The 22,983-nt window shown below is 39.8% G+C and overlaps 1 protein-coding gene across 4 annotated transcripts; it reads right to left on the bottom strand.

Annotated features, from left to right (window-relative positions):
• Positions 1-2,567: 2,567 nt before the first annotated feature.
• On the bottom strand, positions 2,568-18,787 carry ThrRS (threonine--tRNA ligase). Of its 4 annotated transcripts, none has more exons than XM_076190685.1 (8): positions 18,671-18,769; positions 10,085-10,475; positions 9,125-9,271; positions 7,625-7,828; positions 6,566-6,820; positions 5,229-5,348; positions 4,950-5,100; positions 2,568-3,962 (listed from the first exon to the last, which is right to left on the bottom strand). In XM_076190685.1, exons 2-8 carry the CDS (start codon positions 10,436-10,438, stop codon positions 2,773-2,775), a joined length of 2,421 nt encoding a protein of 806 aa, XP_076046800.1. In that variant the 5' UTR covers positions 10,439-10,475; positions 18,671-18,769; the 3' UTR covers positions 2,568-2,772. The 4 variants fall into 4 exon arrangements, with proteins under 4 accessions (XP_076046800.1, XP_076046801.1, XP_076046803.1 ...); XM_076190686.1 differs by lacking the exon at positions 18,671-18,769 and adding an exon at positions 18,485-18,622; XM_076190688.1 differs by lacking the exon at positions 10,085-10,475 and having other exon boundaries at positions 18,671-18,787.
• Positions 18,788-22,983: the final 4,196 nt, after the last annotated feature.

Raw genomic sequence — 22,983 nt, 5'->3', positions numbered from 1 at the left:
GTGTTCTACTATGTAGTGTAGCGGGTGTGATGTGTTTGTGGTGGCTGCAGCAAGTGTTTGTGTGCCTCTCATGTCGAGGTGGTCCTTGACTTTGAGGACTTTTGTTTCATGGTGTAAATGGTCTGTAGGTGTTGTATTTGTGCAGCCTGTAATTGTTTTTAGGGCTTTGTTTTGTATGATTTGAAGGGTGTTGTGGTGTGTCTCACCGAGATTAGGAGCCCATGCAGGACTCGCATAATTCATCACCGAGTGTATGCATTGTTTGTATATTGTTGTATTAGTTTCTTTGTTTTGTCCAAATGTTGTTCCAGTGATTGACTTAAGTGCGTTAAGTCTAGGTGTGCATTTGTTTTTTTATGTTTGTGATGTGTTGTTTGAAAGACATGATGTATCGTATGTTACACCAAGAATTTTCGGTGTGTTTGTGTGTGGTATTAGTGTTGTTGATGTAGAGATGAGGTATGTATTTGTGTTCTTTTGTCCAGTTGGTGAGAAGTGTTGCTGTAGATTTGGTTGGAGCTATTTTGAGTCTGTTTGTGATGAACCATGTGTTGAGTATATCAAGGCATGGTTGGATTATTTCTGCAGCTTTGTCTGTGTTACAATGTGTGCATGTGATTGTTATGTCGTCTGCATAGGAAGAGATTTGTATTTCTGAGGTGTCTGGTGTGGGTAAGTCATGCATGTATAGATTAAAGAGCGTGGGGGATAGAACAGAGCCCTGTGGTACTCCATTCTTAATGTTTCTGATGTGCGATGATTGGCCATTATATGACACGTAAGCATTCCTACCTGCCAGATAATTGGCCAGCCATCTTTTGGTGTTATTGTGCATGTCTGTGTTATGTATTTTATTTGTTAGGTTGTGGCGGGGGATAGCATCAAAAGCTTTACTAATGCCTAATGTTATAAGAAGTGTTCTGTGGTGGGGCCTATCTGAATTGATGCCATCTAAAATTCTTTGTGTGAGGTTTATCAGAAGAGTGTGGAGTGTAGTGGCCTAAAACCGTGTTGTGAGTCAGCAAGGGGAATATGTGGTGTGACAAGTTTAAGTATTAGGCGTTCAATGATTTAAGAGGGGGTGCAGAGAAGTGTGATTGGGTGGTGCGATGTTGGGATTGTTGGGTCTTTGTTCTGTTTTGGAATGGTGATTATTTTACCATGCTTCCAGATGAGGGTATAGTGTGTGAATAGCTGTAGTTTGCAATGTTTGTGAGTGCATGTAAACCTTGTGGTCCAATGTGTTTTAGGTGGATGTTACTTATGTTATCAGGGCCACAGGCGGATGAGTGCTTGAGATTATGTATTATGTGTTTTGTCTGACTGTCTATGAAGGGTGTATAGTCTGAGTCTGTGGGAAATTCTTTCTTACGTGGATTTCTGTAGTGTTATCTGTGGTAGGGAGGAGAATTTTGGTTGTGGCACTTGTGTCCACAAAACAGATGGAGTGGTGGATCAGGGTGATGAGTCCACCGCCATTGCCGTCGGTCCGGTCTTGTCTGATGGTGGTGTAATTATGAAATGATGGTGTTTTGTGTGAGTGTCTTAGTTTTGTTTCTTGTATAATTGCAATGTGTATGTTGTGTTGTTTAAGAAAGTGTTCGAGTTCATGTTTTTTCTTGTTAATACCGTCAATGTTGTGTTGTAATATGTTGATGTTGTGTGTTCTGTATGTGTTGTATGTTGCCGTTTGGGGTTGAGGTTGGGGTGTTAATGGGGAAGGTATAGGATCTGGGTTAGAGGGGGGAAAGGAGAGATTGGGGACAAAGGAAGGGGAGTACTGATTGGGGATAAGGGCAAAGGGAAATTGGGAGTGGGTAAGGGTGCTGGCTGTGGTTGGGGAGGTGGGAGTGGGGTTACTGGAGGGCAGTTAGAACATGTCCAAGTGTTTGTGTATTGGTTTGTGTCAGCAAGTGTTGTACAAGTGAGGTGGGCCCAGTTTTTGCACATATTGCACTGAACTGAGCCCTTTGTCTGTCTGCTCGAAGTAATGGGTTTAGAGCATGTGTATTTTGTGGTGGGCCCAGCATTGCTCTCTACATCTCTGGCTAAAAGTAGAAGAGGGGTGATCGCCGGAAAATCACCCCTCGGTGTTGAAAAAACGTAATATTGCATGTTGAGAAAAAAGGATTGTGGTACTCCCCAAGGCAGACGTAGCTCCTCTTGGGGATCGGTGCCACCTGCGTAGAGCCGGTGGCCAGGGCTGGTTGCCGCAGTTTGGCCCCCAACTCTTGGGGTTGGGGGGTGTCCCACGATGTAGACGCTGCGGCTCCAGGACCAGTAGGCCTGTTGAGGACTTTCTTCCATTTCCCCACGTTTTTCTGGTCACCAATTTCCACTCAGGTTTCAAACACAGTTTATCATCCGTGTTTTGAGCCTTTGTACAAAGAACTTGATTCTCCTCTATAAGCCCAACAACAGTCTCAGAGATTGTAGCACTTCAGTGTTGACCACTGTATCACAACCACTCTCATTCGAGTAGCTATCCCATTGCGACCTGAACCGATTTATGTCTTCTGCTCAACACATAAATACACTATCATAAACTAGGATAAGAATGCAAGAAGTTGGTTTATGCTTTAGTGCAAAGCTGGTATATTAAGAACATAACAGGTAACATGTTCACCATGATGAAAGTAAAAAAAAAAGAAAAAAATTAGTGATTCTCGTATTTTGTAGGATGAGACCCCAAAGTGATCAACTGCACAAAATCATGAGTGATGTCGTTAAATAATCTTAAAATTCTTAACATTTTTCTAACAAGCCTACATGTTAGAACGAATCTTCCCAATTCAGGACCCTAGCGTTTTTGAGGAGTGCCAGTTTTCCCAGGACTGCATCAACCGAATGTTCTCCATGTACTTTGTTGTCCCGTGTGCGGACATTCACGGTGCCGTTGGTCTTCTCCTTCTCACCCACAACAAAAATAAAATTGAATTGGTCCAATTGTGCATTTCGGATCTTTTTGTTCATAGTGTCTCCTGGATCGCAGTCCACCTCCGCTTGGAAGCCTGCCAGGTATAGCTTCTCTTTGATCTCTTTGGCATAACTATCATACGGTGGAGCAACAGGAACCACCATGCACTGTCGTGGGGACAACCAGAAGGGCCACTTTCCTCCGTACGATTCAGTCAAGATGGCAATCATCCTTTCCACTGACCCAAGAATGGCTCTGTGGATGATGACCGGCCGTTTCTTTTCATTTGTTTCTGTTACAAAGTGGAGATCGAAGTTAATGGGCAGCTGAAAATCGAGCTGAATAGTAGCGCACTGGTGGTGGCGACGGAGGGCATCGGTGACGGTGATATCAATCTTTGGGCCATAGAATGCTCCATCTCCTTCGTTGAGCTTCCATGGTTTACCAAACTCGTCTAAGGACTCTGACAGTTGTTTTTCAGCTTCATCCCACAACTTTATCTCACCCATGTATTTCTCTGGCCGAGTAGACAACCTCAGGTCAAACTCGAAGCCAAAAGTTTCATACACTGATGAAAGGAACTCCAAAGCTCCTTTGATTTCATTTTTTATCATATCCTCAGTGCAGAAGATGTGAGCATCATCTTGCTGGAAACGACGAACTCGGGTAAGACCAGTCAGTGCTCCCGAGAGCTCGTTCCTGTGAAGGACGCCGAAGTCGGCCATTCGAATCGGCAACTCTCGCCATGACCTTGAGGTGTAGTTGAACATAAGACAGTGGCCAGGGCAGTTCATGGGTTTGAGAGCAAATTTCTCCTTCTCAACCTCAAAGCTGAACATATTTTCGGCATAATGCTTCCAATGGCCACTGGTTTCCCATAATTTGGTGTTATATACGTTGGGGCTGATCACTTCCTGGAAGCCTCGTTTGCGGTATTCAGACCTGATGAAATCCATCAGGCTGTTGTAGATGTATGCACCATATGAGGTGAAGAAACAACTACCAGGTGACAACTCATTGAAGAAGAAGAGCTTCTGTTGCAAGCCTGAAAAGAAGATTGCAAATAAAGCCAACTAGGATCAATAATGGAGGTGGGGTTCCCTATATATTCATCAGAATAAATTTACTATATATAAAGTATGTATGGATGTATATCATTAGAATAAATTTTCTATATATAAAGTATGCACAGATGTATATCATCAAAAATGTTGTGGAATACAGGAGGAGGGAGTGAACTTAATGGGATGACCAAGGAGATGGATGGATATGGTGAAAGGGACCTTGAGCACAAAGGGAATGTCTGTTGAACAAGGAAAGGAGAAGGCAAGGGATTAGGGTTAGTATAGATTGACTGTGTATGGACAATACTTTGATGCACCCTGATGGGATTTCTCTCCATTTTCTTTATTTTCTACATGAGGGGACGGAGCGAGGAGGTCCCCAATTAAATGAAGCAGCACTGCAATGGATGTACTGTGTCTTGCTGCATTAATTCTGATCCAGGCAGTGGGCAGGACCCAGGGATGACCCTTCATCCATTAGGAGACAAGATGAGAAGAAAACGAGAGTGGTGCATGGGAGTGGAATGGGTGGGAGTGGGCGTGTGCCTTTGACTTGGCTACCTCCCTTGTAAGGGGGAAGAAGCCTTTGGTATATAGATAGATGGGTGGGGGGGATGGGGGGGTATGTGTGAGAAATAAATTGATGCAGCCTGAAGGGATTTCTCCCTGTCTTCTCCTTTTCTGTATGAGGGGATGGAGAGGGGGGTCGCAAAGTTAATGAAGTGGCCTTGCTGTGGATGTATTGTCTTCCAACACTGCTTCTGAGCCAGGGCAGTGGACAAGATACAGGGATGACCAGTCATCCAGGAGGTGCCAAGATAAGAGGGAGGGTAGAGGGTGGAAGGGAGTGGAGTGTATTAGGGATGGAATGGGTGGGAATGGTTTCTATGCCTTTGTTTTTGGCTACCCCCCTTGTAAGGGGGAAAAAGCTTTTGGTATATGTATGTACATAAGTAAAGATATATTACCAATCTTCCTATGATCTCTTTTAGCTGCCTCCTCCTGGAAGTGTTTCCACTCCTTCAGCTGTTTTGGATCAGGGAAGCTGATGCCATACAGCCTCTGCAAGGACTCTGCATCAGCCTTGCCCTCCCAGTAGGATGCAGAGTTCTTGGTCACCTGATCAAATTAAAAGAAAATTGATTAAACTATCAATGTATTCTTTCAAGCTATTTCTGGTATGATACCAATCATTACCAATGTATATCATTAGCCCATTTCTGATAGACTATTCAGGCACTACTTACAGACATTGCCTTAATCTTGCCAGTGTGCCGCACATGTGGTCCCCTGCAAAGGTCAATGAGTGGTCCACATCTGTATACTGTGGTGGTTGGACTGGTCACTTTTTCATTCAATATCCTGACCTGTTTAAATAAAATCATACAAAAATTCAGTCTATATAAATGACATACATTTACCAAAGTTTTTTTTCCCTTTATAAGGCTTTATATGGGATGTTAAAAAAAAAAAAAGAAAAAAAAAAAAAAAAGACACACTCCCACCCATTCCATCCCTATCACATTCCATTCCCCTCCACCCTCTTCCCTCCCTCATATCTTGGCACCTCCTGGATGACAGGTAATCCCTGCATCTCACCCACTGCCCTGGGTCAGAAGCAATGTCACAAGACACAGCACATCCGCAGCAAGGCCGCTTCATTAAATCGGCAATGCCCCCCTCTCCATTCCCTCATACAGAAAAGGAGAAGACAGGGAGAAATCCCTTCAGGCTGTGTCAATTTATTTCTCACACATACTCCCTCACCCCCCATCCCCCACCCACTCCACCTCTTGCATCACAGCATCATCCATACACAGCCCTTCTCCATTCACCCCTATCTTGTCCTATACCATCCTTCCTCTACTGACATTCCCATTTAATTCAAGCACTACAAGTTAGTATTAATGAATACAGTACCATTCTGAACATCTTCAAAATTTTTATTTTTTCATGACTGAATTCTGTCCAATTCCAGGTTGTTATAGCTACTGAACGATCTTGATAGATCAATTAATCACTCAATCTGTTGCCTCAGATCTCTTTAGCAGGAGACCCACAGCTCCTAGGTAACCAACAATACCCACGAGTCACTCAAAGAAAAATAATATTATTGTTGTTGTCTATGGTGGAGCAGTGGTGTTTGGTGTTTTATATGTGATGGTTGTATCTGGGGCAGTTTCTTTCTATGGTTAAGCATATCTTATGTTGTTATTTAATGCTAGATGGTGACCTGAACACAGTCATACTAGTGTGGTACTTGCTTCTCTCAGGATCGATTTTTCTAACAAGCTAATACCTTAAGGGATATGAACAAGTAGGAAATGTGGTGGCAGGTGCTGAAGTGCTTGTTTTTTTGTTTTCTTTTTGGCTACCCCCCCATGTATGGGGGAAAAAGCCTTTGGTATATGTATGTATGTTTTATCTAAGTGTGAACGGGTTTTGATGGATCAAGAGGACCGCACTCTTGCTCTAAAACTGGAAATCATTCTTCCCATTGCCCCCGTTGGGTGAAACTTTAACGAGAAGAAATCTAAATAAATAAATCCTCTTAAAGATCTACAACAGTCACGAGTACCCATACCTTAAACTTGTTATATTTAAACATCTCCAGCAAATCTTCTTTCTTCATCTCCAGTCTTTCAAAGGGCTGTTTTTCCTTCACAATTTTTTTAACTACACCATCAATATCTCCAAAGTGCAGGTTAGAAATGCCAGGACCCTCAGTGAACATGTCATAGTAGAAGCCCTCTTCAATTGGAGGTCCATAACAGAGATGTCCTCCATAAATACGTTCCATAGCCTCACCCAAGATGTGTGCAGAGGAGTGCCAAAAAACCTAAGGTGGTAAGATAAAAAATGTGATGAGACATGATCATAAACAATATACTATAGAGAACACAATATACTTTTTTCATTATTACATTACAAATATTCATGACCAGCAGCCTAAACACTATCACAACGAGCAACAAGCTCCCAAGTCATTATAAAATGTATTTATCCCTCATGAAAGCAATGTGAAGGTTGTGTATGGGACTAATTGTACCCAAGACACTGCATAGTGGAATATGAAAGAGGTAGACAATAACAACTTAAAAGTGTTTAACATGAAGTGTTTCAGAGATATGGTTAGTGTTATGAGAATGTATAGAGTGAAATGAAGAGAGGTATACACTTGAATAGAGTAGATTAAAGAATGCCAAGAAAATTTGGGCACATGAAAAGAACAAGTGAGAAAAGACTAGCAAATAGTATGGAAAGAAGTATGTGGACAGGGTGAAAATAACTGTATGTGGTCCTTAACCTTTTCAATACGAGTCAAATATCTGCACACACATCAGGTTGCCTAATATACAATGATGCATCACAATATGTACATTACAAAATATGAAGCTATTGCTGCTGTACTCGCTCTTTCACCCTGAATAATTATATCACAGAAAATGTGATCAAGCCTGTTCACAGAATATGGGAGTCACTCAGCTACAACTACAAAATAAATATAATCAGGAAGCCAATGCAGACATCCTCATATAACTCACTCGTAGCTCATGACACATACATAGGCATCATCATATTCATGAGGTTAAATACTAATTAAAAGAAGAAAAAAAAATGTAACAACTCTACTGCTACTCACAGCTTTTGCTTCATCATCATTATCAAACTTCAAAAGCTGCAATTTACAACTCTTTTCAAGAGGTCGGTCTAGATCCCAAAGCTCTCCATCCACTTTGGAAATGACAGTGCTCTCTGCCAAACCTTGTGAAATGGTCATAGCAATGTCGAAGGGTGTGGTGCGCCAGGACTGTCCTTCCTTCACAGCACCATCAGGCAAAGTGACCTTGGAAAGAAAAATATATATATATAAATAAAAATACACAAAGATAAAATACTGCAGTCAATACAAGTGATTGTAATGGATGGTAAAACAAATGATAAATATATTAAAACCATTTCCTCCTTATTAAGAGACTGTCCATAAGGATGGAAGTACTGGTAAACTATAGACCATAATAACCCTTATAAGGGAAGGTGACAGTCAAAGTATACAACTACCCTCCAATCATCTAAAAACCTATTTATTTTCCCTCCCATCTTGGTATCACGTGGATCAGGGATTATCCCTATCCCCAACCACACTGATTGGGTCAATGCAATACATCAAGATACAGTACTTCCACACCAAAGCCTAACAGTCAAAGCTGGTTTAATCCCACTTATGGCACTTCCCCTTCCTACATCCATTCAAGAAACTTATGGAACCAACAAAAACATCCCTTCAGGCTCCATCATTTCCTTATCCATTCACTTGTATCTTTAACACACTCTCTCTTCCTTACTCAACAGACATTCCTCTTGTATACAATGCCCTCTTTATCCCATTTATCCACCTTAGTCTTGGACTTCCCCTCAAGGTCACTCCATCCAATTCTGATTTACACTTTTTAATTCTTTTCACTCATCCTTTCCATATCCCTAAAATCGTAACAGCTTCCTTTGATCAACACTATCTGCCAATTCTCTTTCAATTTCCCCAATTCTTACTATTCACTCTTGGAATAACCTTCACATTTCAGCACTTCATCTCAAAATATATTTTGGTCTTTTCTTTCTGTCTCTTTCAAATTCCAAACATGTTGGAGGATGGGGGGAGGGGGTCTTTAGGGTGTTCATATATAAAACAATTCCATTAAACATGAAAGCCTAATGTATTACAACTATGATTTAAAATAAACTTCAAGAGTACACATCTGCCAATACATTCAACTGCTAAAACAGATCTAATTGTGTATTTCAGTCAAATAACAAAATTTCAATATTGATGCACTTGGTACAACCCAATTAAAATAAACTTGCACCAACTTAAAGTAAATTACTCTATCTTGGTGTAGTTCTACTAAACACCAGAAATCAACCGAGATGTTGAAGCAACAATGTCAAATGGACATACAAATGGAGAAAATCAAATTTTCTAAAGAACTACACAAATGATAAATTGTGAAAATAAATTCAGATCAAAAGAAAAAACTTTTGACAACTTTCAATGATAGCTATAGTCACACAGTTTCTAAACTACTTGTGAAGTCTCAAACAGATAAAATACTTTCTTCAATCACACACTAAAGAAAATATGTACCTGAATAGGTTCTGGAGTTTTTGCTGCCAGAGACTCATCGTACTCTTTCTTCAGCCGATCCCATAAATGTAAACGTTCTTGGATGTAATCTGGCCACGGATTCATCTCCGACACTCCACCTGCTTCTCCATCTTTCTTTTTTCCTTTCTGCAGAAAAATTTTAAAACAATTTTATAGATCACAAAACCAACTTACTGAACATTTAATCTTTTGTTTCATGATAGAAAATAAAGAAATATCAGAGGCAAAATTTCACACCATGAAGTATTAAGTTTATCACATCCTTTGCAGTATATCTGCAGCATTCCAAACACAAACACACATTATATATACATATATAATAAGTACATAAATGAAACCAAACCAAGTTAGTAAATCTGCAGCAATACAAGCAACATATAAAAATGCATAAATAAAAAAACAAAAGTTGACTACATTGTGCAATTAAACACTAACCCTTCAAAAGCCTCATGCAAGATCACTTTAACAATAACTCAATTAGACAGTTCACTGCTTCACACAGGCTGAATATCTACAAGGATTTGGGTCTTGTATATGACCAAACATTTATGAATCCTTACACAAAGACAGTAACTTGGGCATTTACACTGCCACCCCTAGACTTCTATATACTCAAACTAGAACAAAATAAAAAATATATATATACAAAATTAATATTACAACAAATAAACTTGAACTTGTGAACTACCGATCATGAGACTAAGAACAAATTTTGTTGAGCCATGCAAAGTCAGGAAAGGAACAAGAATGGTTGTGGGTGGCCTGCATAGGACTGATGGGAGCACATTGGCAGCTTCATCAATATTGCAGGCCAGGGATTCAGCAACAAAGGCCGCAATGTTATCTGGTTTGAAGGTACAGCACCTAAATCTCTCAAAAATCCTAATGGACTAGAACCTGACTTTACATGGTGGAAATATTATCCTTATGTGCTCTCACCTCTCCCTTGCCCTCGCCACTCTGGCCTGCAGCCCGCTGGCTACCTGCACTGCCAGATTTTTCTTTGCTTCCTTTGTTGGAGTTCTGCTTCCCCTCGTTCTGGGCACTCTTTCCACCAACTATCTCCACCTTCAAAGCGCTATTTGCAAACTTTTTTATTTCGTCACTGCCATAACTCTTGATGTGATTGTACCATCGGCATATGTGGGGGAACTTGTTGACATCGGGAGGACCTGCTAAGCCTTTAAACACCACTGCATCTCCTTGGGTTGGCTCAAAGCCCCCAACATAGCTCTGGTCCCTTAAAATTGCTTCCAATTCACAAAGTTTTCCTAAATCTAGTTTCAGTGCCATGACTGCTCAACCTCTTCCCTGATGTTTATTAATAAGCCTGAAACGGAAAATAATGCCATTGGTATCATATACGGCACCCAATGTGAAGTATTTATAACTGAAAATGGGTGTCATTGATTCTTGGCAATAACCCTTAAATCATCTCCATATATGGCTTAATTCATGGATTCTATTTCTGATCAAAACCTGACAAAGTGTATAAAGTACTTCTGGATGAGGCCCTAAACTTGCAAAATCTTTTCAGCTCAACTTGCTCAGCAGCGGAATACAATCATACTATCCAAAATAAATGCAATGAAGTATATTACTCAATTGCCGAGGTTGAATTGCTGTCAACAGACAAATACACTTCAAATAGGATCCCTTACGATCTCCACTACTGATATATTCAAAATCCCTTTTTGAAACTTTGAATTATGTATCACTATAAAATACATTAAATCAAGATTTTTAACTCGTGGACATTAGTATTCTTGTATTTCTTTCCTGGCTAAAGCAAAACATTACTAATCATTTGAAAGACACCACATCTTATTAGTTTTTAAACTTTCTCAACTGACACAAAGTCCATCAAAATAATGTCAGTTTTCACAATGTACATTAAACAATAAAGAAATATAATCAAGTAGAGCTTTGTACATGTTTCATCTGGTGTACAGTATCAGTACTCCATTGGGGTAAAATACAATCTATATATACATATATATATATATATATATATATATATATATACATATATAATTTTTTCTTGTATACAACTTGTTCTTTTCGATTCCATAGTTGAACAAAGAATACCACTATCTATAAAATTACATCATTCTTGGTCACTACATTTGGTAAATTTTTAGAAGTGCACACCTATGCACTACGACATTAGAAAACTGAATACAAATTTTGTAAATTATAATACATCAATGTAACGTACATTTTTCTAGGTGGAAATCAATAACAGCAAATGTTGCTAAAAGCAATACATTAACAGAGGTCGAAGAAATTCAAGTGTAATAAATTCGTCTATTCTAACCTGCTTAATCCAACATACATAACCTGCATTTAATAATGCAGTACCAGTAATTCTACAGGTAATCAGCATCGTTGTCGTCGTCTTCAACCTCTGAATCTATCAAAACAAAGATGGCATCTCAAGGAGTCACTGCAGCTCCTTTTGTTTATGTATAGTTCTCAATAACTTTATCTGTTATGGATTTCCACCAAGAAAAACATACATTACGTTGATGTATTATAATTTACAAGATTATTATTTAATTTTCTAATACTATATCACATAGGTGTGCACTTCGAAAACAATATCCTATATTTCACTCCAGTACCTAATTTTGTCATGGCAATGAAAAGGAGCAAAATCAATACCCATGAAAATGCTTTTCAGAGAGTAGAAACATACAAACCCTAGAATGACTTATACCATTTAAGTGAGCCATTCAGTTACATTTCAGCCAATCACTTTTGTACTTTCATAGGCACATTTCAAATGAAGCCATCTTAATTGCTACAATAGCATTAGCAGTGTTAGATAAACTTCATGACAGTAACATCTATATGTTATATCTATCTATATACCAAAAGCTTTTTCCCTCCTTATAAGGGAGATAGCATAAGTCAAAGGTAGGTACCTACTCCCACCAATTTCACTCCCAACCACCACCCTTTCCTCCCTCTCACCATAGTTCCTCATGGATAACAGGTCATCCCTATATCCTGCCCACTGCCCTTCTTTGTTCAACAAACCCCATCTATATGCATCTATGCAATAAAGGTACATTACATAAGGACACTGCACAAGTGATTATAAAACCACTTTTCACAAATGTTGCCATTTTACTCCTTCATTGCTAGTATCTGTCAACTTCTGGTTGACAAAGATTACAACAATAATATAGCTTGTGAGGCATTGAGATTTATATCGGAAACTACCATGAATTAGTATGGTACAGCTATTTCAAGGCACTATTTTTTTTTCTGACACAAGATCAAGAGCCTACTGGTAGTCCCAGAACAAAAGTTAAGAGAGTAAAACATTATCTTGTATTCCCTGGCTAGGTAACCTGCTTCTTACAGGGGGCCCCATGGGCTTTGCCTCCTCCCAACAAAGTATCACACCCCATTAGGTGATCCATTGAGGGGAAAAAGCCCCCTGGCTAGGTTAGGAAACATTAGGTTTAGATTCATTAAGTTAGGACCCCTGAAGGAACCCAATGTTTACATTGGAAATCACTCATTTGGCTCATTTCCCCTACCTAAAACCAAGATTTCTCAATGTAATCCTTCAGCTTGTTGAGGGGAAGGGGAAGGGAATACAGAGTGATTTCCAGCTGAAACAAGTCTGACTCATTCAAGATCCATAAAAAACACAAGAATAACAAGTTTCATCTACAAAGGAGCCACTCACGTGGACCCAACAGGATCTAATTATGACGTCATAGGCCTGGGCCGCCCACCTTGGACGACCCAGAGATGGTGTAGGAGGGACTGCGCGCGGACGAGGCCAAACTCCATGCCCAGGGCCCGACAAAGCAAGCCGAGCAGCGCCAGAGAACCACCGATGGCCAGAGGCACGGGGCCAGCGAGAGGCCTGCCAACCCCCAGGGGCGCCACCCTCCACACCACCAGACACACACCCCCGTCCCCCGAGAGTCCCGGGCGCCCACCCACGGACGACCCGGAGACATCAGAGGAACGGACCACGAGTGGAAGAGGTCAAAGTCCATGCCTAGGGTCTGACGAAGCCATGAGGCGTTAGAGGACCATTGATGGTCGGAGGTATGGGGCTGCCGAGAGGCCTGATGACCCTCAGTACCATAAGACACGTCCCCCTGTCCTCCGAGAGGCCCGGATTCTTACCACGGACGGCACAGAGACGTATGGGGACGGATTACGAGTGCATAAGGTCAAAGTCTACGCCTAGGGCCTGACGATGCAAGCCGTGAGGCGTTAGAGGACCATTGATGGTCGGAGGTATGGGGCTGCCGAGAGGCCTGATGACCCTCAGGGGCGACACCCTCCGTACCATAAGACACGTCCCCGTCCTCCAAGAGGACCCGGGTTGTTTACCAGGGATGGCTCAGAGACGTATGGGGACGGATTCTGAGTGGATGAGGTCAAAGTCTACGCCTAGGGCCTGACGATGCAAGCCGTGAGGCGTTAGAGGACCAATGATGGTCGGAGGTATGGGGCTGCCGAGAGGCCTGATGACCCTCAGGGACGCCACCCTCCGTACCATAAGACGCGTCCCCTGTCCTCCGAGAGGCCCGGGTTCTTTACCACGGATGTCTCAGAGATGTATGGGGACAGGTTGCAAGCAGATAAGGTCAAAGTCTACGCCTAGGGCCTGACGAGGCAAGCCGTGAGGTGTTAGAGGACCATTGATCGTAGGAGGTATGGGGCTGCCGTGAGGCCTGATGACCCTCAGGGGCGCCACCCTCTGCACCATCAGACTCGCAGTATTAGGTATAATCTGGACCAATTTAGATTTAAGAAGGCAACAATTGGTTTACTAATAGGGTGGTCGAAGAAAGGAATAAACTATTAACCATGTAGAAAGCGCTGAAACTATCAGTTGATTAACATGCAGGAAACAGACTCACCAGTAAAAACCAAGGCTAGCAGCGGAGAGACAGGTCACTCATTCTGTTTCCATGCTAGAAGTGAACTTACGGGCGGTTGGCAAGCCGCCCAAGAAGTAAGGGGTAGGGAGGGGGAGGTGGGGTTGTCAATGCACATACCTGCACAGAGCCAGGAATTTTTAATTTCTGATGATTCTTGCGGAAAATTCCAAACCACACTCACCCTTCGGGAAGTGGCCATATGACCAGGAGTGTGGTATGGGATTATCGCTATAGCTTCACTGTGCAGGTTTCATTCAGCCGATAATGTGTCAATATTACCCCAGATCTCTTCCAGAATCACACACCCCAGATAACTGGCAAGATACAAAATTAGCCAAGTCACTCAAGCCAAAAATACTGCATTGTTGTCTGTGTATGGCTAGGGTGAGACAGTATAAAATAACGTGTTTGGGGTCGTCTGAGTGATAGTTTAATCTCAGGCAGTCTGTTTCTGTGGCCTGGACTACTCTGTGCAGGTACAGTTTTAGTGCTTGAGTGTGACATGAATGTAGTCATGCTAATATTGTTCTTGCTTCTCTTGTTGGGCTAATGTCTGAGTGGGGAAACTGAAGTGGGTGGACCTCATAGAACAGAGAAATGACAACTTTGAATAGTGATTTATGATACATATTTGTTGTGTTAAAGTGAAAAAAGCTGCTTAAATGTGCCAAGGAGGATTATAGTGTCTAGTTCCTGCAATATGACAAAACACGCAGGTTTTGCCCTCTAATGGGGAATCCTCCTTTCTGCCAATGCTGAAGGTGTGCTGATTATAAACAACTCTTGAGTCTTTGGAACAGTTCTTTACCATTTTGGTCTGAATACAATGATCAGCACACCTGAAATAAATGACAAATCACAAATTTAGAGTTACATATATAGATTTCACTATGGAGGAGTTTGACAGAAAAAATCATTAGACAATTGGCTTTGTGTTTCTGTATAAGTGTGTGGTGCAGGTGGAAGGTTAATGTAGATGAATGGATCACCCACACACTAATCTTACTGTGGATGTTTGAATAGTACCAGAATGCTGCCAGCACTTTTATCATTTTTACTCATACAAAGTTGGTCATACTTGAATAACATGTATAAGTATAGCTGACAGCTCTTGCACAGAACTGCTTGTTACCATGATGTGCCTGAACAAGGCTTCACTGTTGACCAGGAGAGGACAGAGAACCAATGAGGAAATAGCAAACCCACACCCCTTAGTAATGACCCAAAGCCTCCCTGTTACAAGTTTTATTGCACCACACTTAACCGAGTTGATGGCCGAGTTTGACAGGCAAATTCCAGAACACATTCAAGCTCAGTCATGAGTGAGAAATCCTTTCGACATAAATGTTGAAGACCTGCCAGACAATATTCCTGGACTCTCAGAGCAACTGAGGTTCAAAATGAAGAGTTATTGAACAACCTAAAGGAAGTACCTCTTCCTGATTTCTGGATTCAGGTACAGAAAGAAAAGTCTATTGTAGGAATTGAGGTGGTGGGGTGAAAGTGTTGCTCCCATTTGTAACAACATACCTTTGCGAGCACAGCTTCTCAGCTCTGACTCAAAAATAAAGTCAAGGAACAAGTTTAACCCCTAGCATTATACAAGATGCAGCCTTACAACAATTATCCTATTATTTGACAAACTGGTAAATGAGCAGAACACTGGATCCCATTTAGTTTTGTGAATGAAAAGAAGGGCCATGGATTCTGTTAATTTAATTTTGTGAATGGAAAGCAGTGCCATAGATCCTATCAGTTTAGTTTGTGAATGGAAAGCCGTGCCATGAATCCTGTTAGTTTAGTTTTGTTAAAGAAAAGTAGTGCCATGGATCATATCAGTTTGGTTCGTGAATGGAAAGCCGTGCCATGGATCCTGTTAGTTTAGTTTTGTTAAAGAAAAGTAGTGCCATGGATCATATCAGTTTGGTTCGTGAATGGAAAGCCGTGCCATGGATCCTGTTAGTTTAGTTTTGTTAAAGAAAAGCAGTGCCATGGATCCTATCAGTTTAGTTTGTGAATGAAAAGCCGTGCCATAGATTCTGTTCAATTTTGTGAAAGAAAAGCAGTGCAACGGATCCCACTACTTTAGTGAATGAAAAGCTGTACACATTTTGTTTCCAAAATAAAATGTATATATCTCTGTACATTTTCTTCCTGTTTACTCTGGGCCACAAAGGATTGAAAGGTTCCAGATAGGATTGCTCACGAAAGAGTCTGAGAACTACTCTAGGTTGTCCCAAGAATGGGCAGTATCTTCTATACGTTTTTATTACAAATCATGTCTCCACAGTGGTCATATTTACTTCTGTTGTGTCTAGCACTGACAGGATAAGGGAACATCCTGTTTAGACCTACAATACTACCAAATTCAGAACTTTTAAAGAACAGGGGGCCCTATTGCCCTTTTAAACAATAGTGGTCCCAGTTTTGGTTATTTTCTCTTTAGAAGTGCACACCTATGCAAAATGGTAATAGAAAATTAATAAACAATCTTGTAAATTATAATATATCAATGTAATATATATTATTCTTGGTGGAATCCAATAATAGAAACAGTTGCTGACAGCTATAAACAAACAAATGGAGACTTCTTCCGTAGACTCCTTTAACAGCATCTTTGTTTTGATAACTTCGGAAGTCGGAGACAACAGCGACAGCCTGATGACCTCTAGAATTACAGGTGCAGCATTATTAAATGCTGATTAGGTTAGGTAGGCAGGTTTGGTTAGGTTAGGTAGGTAGGTTAGGTACGGTTACATAGATTAGGCTGGGTTAGAATCTACAAATTTAACATACTTTGATTTCTTCAACCTGCGCCTTACAACCATGGCATCTCAAGTTCTCAAAGAGGAGTTTGATAATAGCTCTTAGCAACTACTTCTATTACTGATTTTTGCCAAGAATAACGTATATTATGTTGATGTATTATAAATTACAAAATTATTATTTCATTTTTTATTACTATATTGCATAGGTGTACACTTTAAAAATTTACCCAGGTTTGCCCTTTTGAGCAACTAGTCCCAGTTTTCCCCCTTTTGAAAAATAATGGTACCATACGAGGAAAAAAAATCTGATCTGACTTACCCTCACCAACCTCACCCAACTCAGCCTAAGGTAAGGTAAAGTTTGGTCTAACCTCAGATTAGATTGGGTTAGGTTACGTATTACTTCCTATTTGCTTTTAGTGATTAATTGGATGAAAGAGAAAATCTTACTGTAAACATGTACATGTGTAAATAAGACCTTTTAAACAATTTTGGGTAAATCTTTAGTTTCGACCATGGGAGGAATATTGCAATAGAAAATTAAATATTAATTTTGTAAATTAAAATATATCAACATAATATGCAACTTTGTGGGCAGAAATGAAAATAAAAATACCTTGCTACAAGCTAAATATGCTAATGAACGAAGTCGGTAGCATAGGATCGGGACGCCATGTTTGTTATAGTAGATGCCGACGTCGAAGAAATGAAAGGATGATAAATTCGTCTAAGGTAAACTAAACTAACCTAACTGGTAAATCTTTAGTTTCAACCATGGGAGGAATATAGCAATAGAAAATTAAATATTAATTTGTATACTCCGCAAGCTGAGAGAGTGGTTGAAAAGCCCGCCAACGTCTCTCACGACGAAGACAACGAGGACGAGCTGGATGACATCTAATTTGCAGGTAATGATTTATTAAACACAGGTTAGTTTAGTTTAATTTACCTTAGACGAATTTATCCTTTCATTTCTTCAATGTCGGCATCCTCCATAACAAACATGGCGTACCATTCGTCCTACACGACTTCCTTACTTAAGAAATCTGTTTTAGCACCTTTTTTGTTTTTCATTTCCGCACACAAAATTGCATATTACGTTGATACATTTTAATTTACAAAATTAATATTTAATTTTCTATTGCTATATTCCTCCTATGGTCGAAACTAAAGATTTACCCAATTTTGCCTTTTTGCCCTTCTTGAAAGGGAAATGCTCCCACGAATTTTATTCCATCCTATATAACCACTTTTGCAGCACAAAATTAGTTGCACATAGTAATATTTTAGTATGAGTGGCCACTTCACCAAGGCTGTTAATCTTAATGTAATCAGTAATGAATTAAACATTCAAATTCAATCAAGGGTTTGTCAGGCCAGTGCCACCCAACACTAGATCTATGTACCTTAGCCACTCCGATTCAAATTTTGAGAAAATTACACTACTACATACACGTCACTTTGTTTTTTTCATTTATCTATTCAGTTATTCATTTTTGTTTACGAAATTAAGCACCTCAACAAATGAAGTGACAGGGCAGCACACCATATGTAACCATTCCCTTCCTTCTGACAGAGATCCACCTACCGAAACGGGGGTTTACGTTAATAGCTACATCATATTTAATTATCATACTTTGGTAATAACGCACCCTGACCCTCCGTTTGCTGACATTTGTCTTCGAAACAGCTGCCGCTGCTTCCGGTGCACCTTCGCTATATGCCCGGACGTCAGGAAGTTTTAGCATGGGCAACAGCCGCAACTGGAGCCTGGCTACGGGTAATAACTTCACAATGGACATTACTGCCCAAAGATATTATAACACATCAAAATTAACCTTTTCCGATGCCATGGATACTGCCTCCCGCCGGTGCCACGCTCTACACGTTTAGAAGAATGACTGTAAATAAGGGCACGAGAATCACAAATATTTATACCTATACTTAAACAAAAGACCATCACTAAGAAACTTTTAGATATGATAAAGGTTTGAACGTACTTCAAATAAAACTATTTGATTAGTTTTTTGTTATAATGATGAAATATAGAAAATCTCCTACTTGTATTGCTGATGTAATTATTGCAATACATTACAACAGTAAATCATACCGATAAGACCTTTGCACCTATTTATCTTTTGAGTATTGTCGCTTTTTATGTGTAGGCTATCCTTTTCAAGCTTGTCTCGTTCGATTTATTTCTATTGTCGCAATTTTATGCTTTTTGTGTTATCCTCGGCAATTTGCATTTATTATTCCAAACTATGTGTTCTTGTCATTATTTGCACTTCATGTACATTGATTCATTGCCAAATAAAGTCTATATATCTATCTATGTCTTGTTTCACATTTTTATTTCATCTCATTATTTTCAGTTTTTGTCGTTATTCTTTGTAAAAACAATATATTCAGCCTTTACTTTCATTATTAAATTCTTGAAGTCTCTTAGAAAGCAGTTGAGATTACATTAATGATTAGAATTGTCTTTCAAATGTTATTTGAATGAACGATGTTCAGATTAATCTCGATTTTGTTGATAACTGAAGGAGCTCACCTTCGATACAATAATTGTTTTTAGACATGCAGATGATAAAATCGCCTGTCGGTAGGTAGAATTAAATAAATATGACAATATCTGTCGGTAGGCAGAATGAAATAAAAATGACAATATCTGTCGGTAGGCAGAATGAAATAAAAAGGACAATACCTGGCAGCAGCAAGAATGAAGATGTATTTCATCCTTCAGGGAGTTAGAAGTAGAAGTAAGTCACACAAAGCTTAGAAATGAGGAACATACACCAGATGACGTCACCTTTGCCTTTAGTAACAGGAAAGTCATTCCGAAGGCCAGGGCCTATGAGATTCCAGCCGGTAATTTGTTCTGGGTCCCAAAAGCTAAGAAGGATCCTATATCAACCATGCAACATCCATCCCCTCTCGAGAACGAGCACATTCTACTACCCCATCACGACATACACTTAAATTATATACATAAACATCACTATACTTATCACACCACACTTACTTATTTTTATTAGTATTTATTGCATAACACCAAGAGTATCTACCGACAGCCCAAAGGCACGGTTAGACATCAACGCACGCACACCTTGTAGATGCGATGGCAAAATATCAGTGAATATCCGTGTTCTCCTAGTTTAGCGTCTTCCAACCTTTTCCGACCATAGCACCCCTTGTTGTCATGTCTAAGCAGTCCAGCACCCCTATCTTGTTATTAGAAGGATAAAAGAAAGTGAAGTGTACTGCTTGATGATTTATTTTCTTGATTCCTTAGAACTGAAATAAATTAACAATATTGTTTGTAGAAGAAAGAAGAACACTAGCAAAATACAAAATCAATAATATTTATATCAATGTGATTTTTGTGTGCATCACTTCCCAGCACCCCCTATTATTGATTTCAGCACCCAGGTTATGAAACGCTGTTCTAGTTTCTTCAGTTAAAAAAAGTACTAAATGCATTTAATTAGAACAACTATATATATTTTTTTCAAGCTGGGGGCGGAGGGAGGCGAACTTTTAACTATGAAAAATCATCACATAAATCATTGTGCTGAAGAAGAAATAGACTTGGATAATAATCTTCCAGAAGAGGCTATTCGACCTGTCTTCGGCTCATCTCCATCATCGTCATCAATAGCCTGACGCTTGGCAATGTGGATACGTGTAGTGGATAATGTACGTGCCTTATAATTACGTGTTTGTTTGCGATTACAACAGAACTGAAGGATTTGATGATAGGAATACTTTTGAACAGTGGCGGCGCCAGGGGGGGGGGCTTTAGCCCCCCAAAAAAGTGGTCAGCCCCCCATTAGCCCCCCCAACTGAAATGAGCAAATTGAAAATTTAAAACACTCATTTAAATAATTTTATTAAGTGGAATTTTTAATTGCCAGGGCTAAAGATTTGTCAACCATTAACCTTCTGAAATGAGGATAATATATGTGTATTATCATATTACTATTAGCCCCCCCAAAAAATTTGCTCAGCCCCCCCTTAGCCTCCCCAGCTAAAAATTCCTGGCGCCGCCGCTGCTTTTGAAGCAAGGAGTGGGGGTGCATACCCATGTGCAATAATTCATCTGCAGTGTGGAGAGGAAGGGGGGGGGGGGAGCAACGGGAGGAGGTCTTTGAGGAACCACGAGTAATAATAAATTTCTGCTCGTGCAGAAGCTTCTAGAAGAACCAAAGAAGAGATTCTTTTTGTCTCGCGTTCTTGGGTCTCTGGATCTTATGTATGTACTCTCTCTCTCTCTCTCTCTCTCTCTCTCTTCATTTTTTCCTATCCGGAAATCAAAACCTCCGGGTTTAACCAAAATCAAAATATCGAAACAGGCCTATAATTGAACGGTAGGAGTCTGTCACATGATTTGAAAATTGGTGTCGCATTTGCCAATAGCCAGTCACGGGGAAGAATTCTTGTTTCAATAATTTGTGAGAATATAACCTGAAAAACAGGAGCCAACACACCAGCATTGGACTTGAGTATCCTGCAGAGTATATGTCTGATCCAGTCGCTTTAGCCACATCTATCTCATATAGTAGTTTCTCAACTAATTGGGCGTTTATAATAAGGAGAAGAATTGTTGTGTGTGGTGACGGTGGTATGTCCGGAAGGTCTGCTTGTTCTGTGTAAAGAAGGACTGGAAATACATGTTTAGTACATGTGCTTTTTCATGCGAGGAGTTGTGATGTAGTGTTGTAATACCGGTAGAGTCTTGTCTGCGTGCTTTGGAAAAAAAATAGAAAATAAAATTTCTTGGAATTTTGTCTGTTGTTTGTGAGGAAAATGGCAGTTTAGCTAGTTTCGTCATGTTGCATTTCTTTTTGGAATGTATTCTGTCTGTTTCTGTGCCCTTCCCAGTGTCTTGTATTGTTGTACCGTTTTACATAAGAACATAAGAATAAAGGAGACTGTAAAAGACCATAAGGCCTACACTAGGCAGCTCCGTATCCATCACCACCTGTCATCCCCATCCATAAAGTTGTCTAATCGTTTTTTAAAACAACTGATAGTTTAAGCGCTTACTACATGGTTACTAAGTTTATTCCATTCATCGACCACCCTATTAGTAAACCAATTCTTGCCTATTTCCTTCTTAAATCTAAATTTGTCCAGTTTATACCCATTACTGCGAGTCCTGCCCTGTTGTTTTATTATGATGACCTTGTTTGCATCACCCTTGTTATAGCCTTTGCTGCGTTGTATACTTTTACTTTGTTTCTGTGTGGTCTGCAATTGTCTAATGAAACAGGGTGGTGAGTGGTTTCGTGTAAGAGTTTCCTTTGGTATGTGTTTTGTTCATAGTGTCTTGTATTATGTCCTCTAGTCTAGTCAGATCAGTTCCCACTGATTTGGCCATTGGATCGCTGCCTCCGAAGTCAGCTATGGCACCCATGTAGGTTATGTTGTACAGTATAAGTAAATATTCCTGTGTTCTTGTTTATGCTTCGTATTACTCATGACTGTCTCTGGTACCCTTAACCCCTACGTATGTTCTCTGTGTAACTTAGTGTAGAAAATCGGTCTATTGAGGACCACAATGGAAATAAGCTTACATGCTTTTTTGTGTTATCCTCGGCATTTGTAATTGTTATTTTGAACTATATGTTCTTTTCTTTATCTGCACTTCATGTATATGATTCAATGTCAAATAAAATTACATTACATTACATTATATCACATTACATTACATTACATTACATTACATTACATTACATTACATGCTTGGTTGACTTGATGTTTGCATCAACTAATACCATGTCATGATCGATCAGACTTGGTGTTAGTCGTGTTCGTGTGACGAGTGAAATGTTGCTTGAGAGAAATAAGTCTAAAGTGTTGGCGGTAACATATACATATGATACTATATGTGGCAGAATATTTTTATTGTTCTATAGTGCTTAATTCATGAAGATACATTTATGTGTTTTTTTTTCTTTTCTTTTCTTTTCTTTTCGTAATAGGCCAGTCACCTGATGCAACTTATTCCATCAATGAAAAATTAGCCAGTCTATTATTGTTTTCCCTTAAATCCGTTTTCTCGGAACTGCGGTGTATGATGAAAGAAAATGTAATTTTGATTATCAGTACCTTATCAGAGATAAGACTTAATATTTTTTTCTCCTAC

Source organism: Oratosquilla oratoria, chromosome 9, assembly GCF_046742065.1.
Source record: "Oratosquilla oratoria isolate Oo_2021 chromosome 9, ASM4674206v1, whole genome shotgun sequence".
NCBI classification, from domain to species: Eukaryota; Metazoa; Arthropoda; class Malacostraca; order Stomatopoda; family Squillidae; genus Oratosquilla; species Oratosquilla oratoria.
This window is presented reverse-complemented; position numbering and strand designations above follow the sequence as displayed.

Coding starts and splice junctions, on each gene's coding strand:
- ThrRS (XM_076190685.1), bottom strand. CDS start 10,438: ATGGCACTGAAACTAGATTTAGGAAAACTTTGTGAATTGGAAGCAATT. Junction 9,272..10,084: donor GTGGCGAGGGCAAGGGAGAG/GTGAGAGCACAT, acceptor ATTTTTCTGCAG/AAAGGAAAAAAGAAAGATGG. Junction 5,349..6,565: donor TTAAATATAACAAGTTTAAG/GTATGGGTACTC, acceptor TTATTTAAACAG/GTCAGGATATTGAATGAAAA.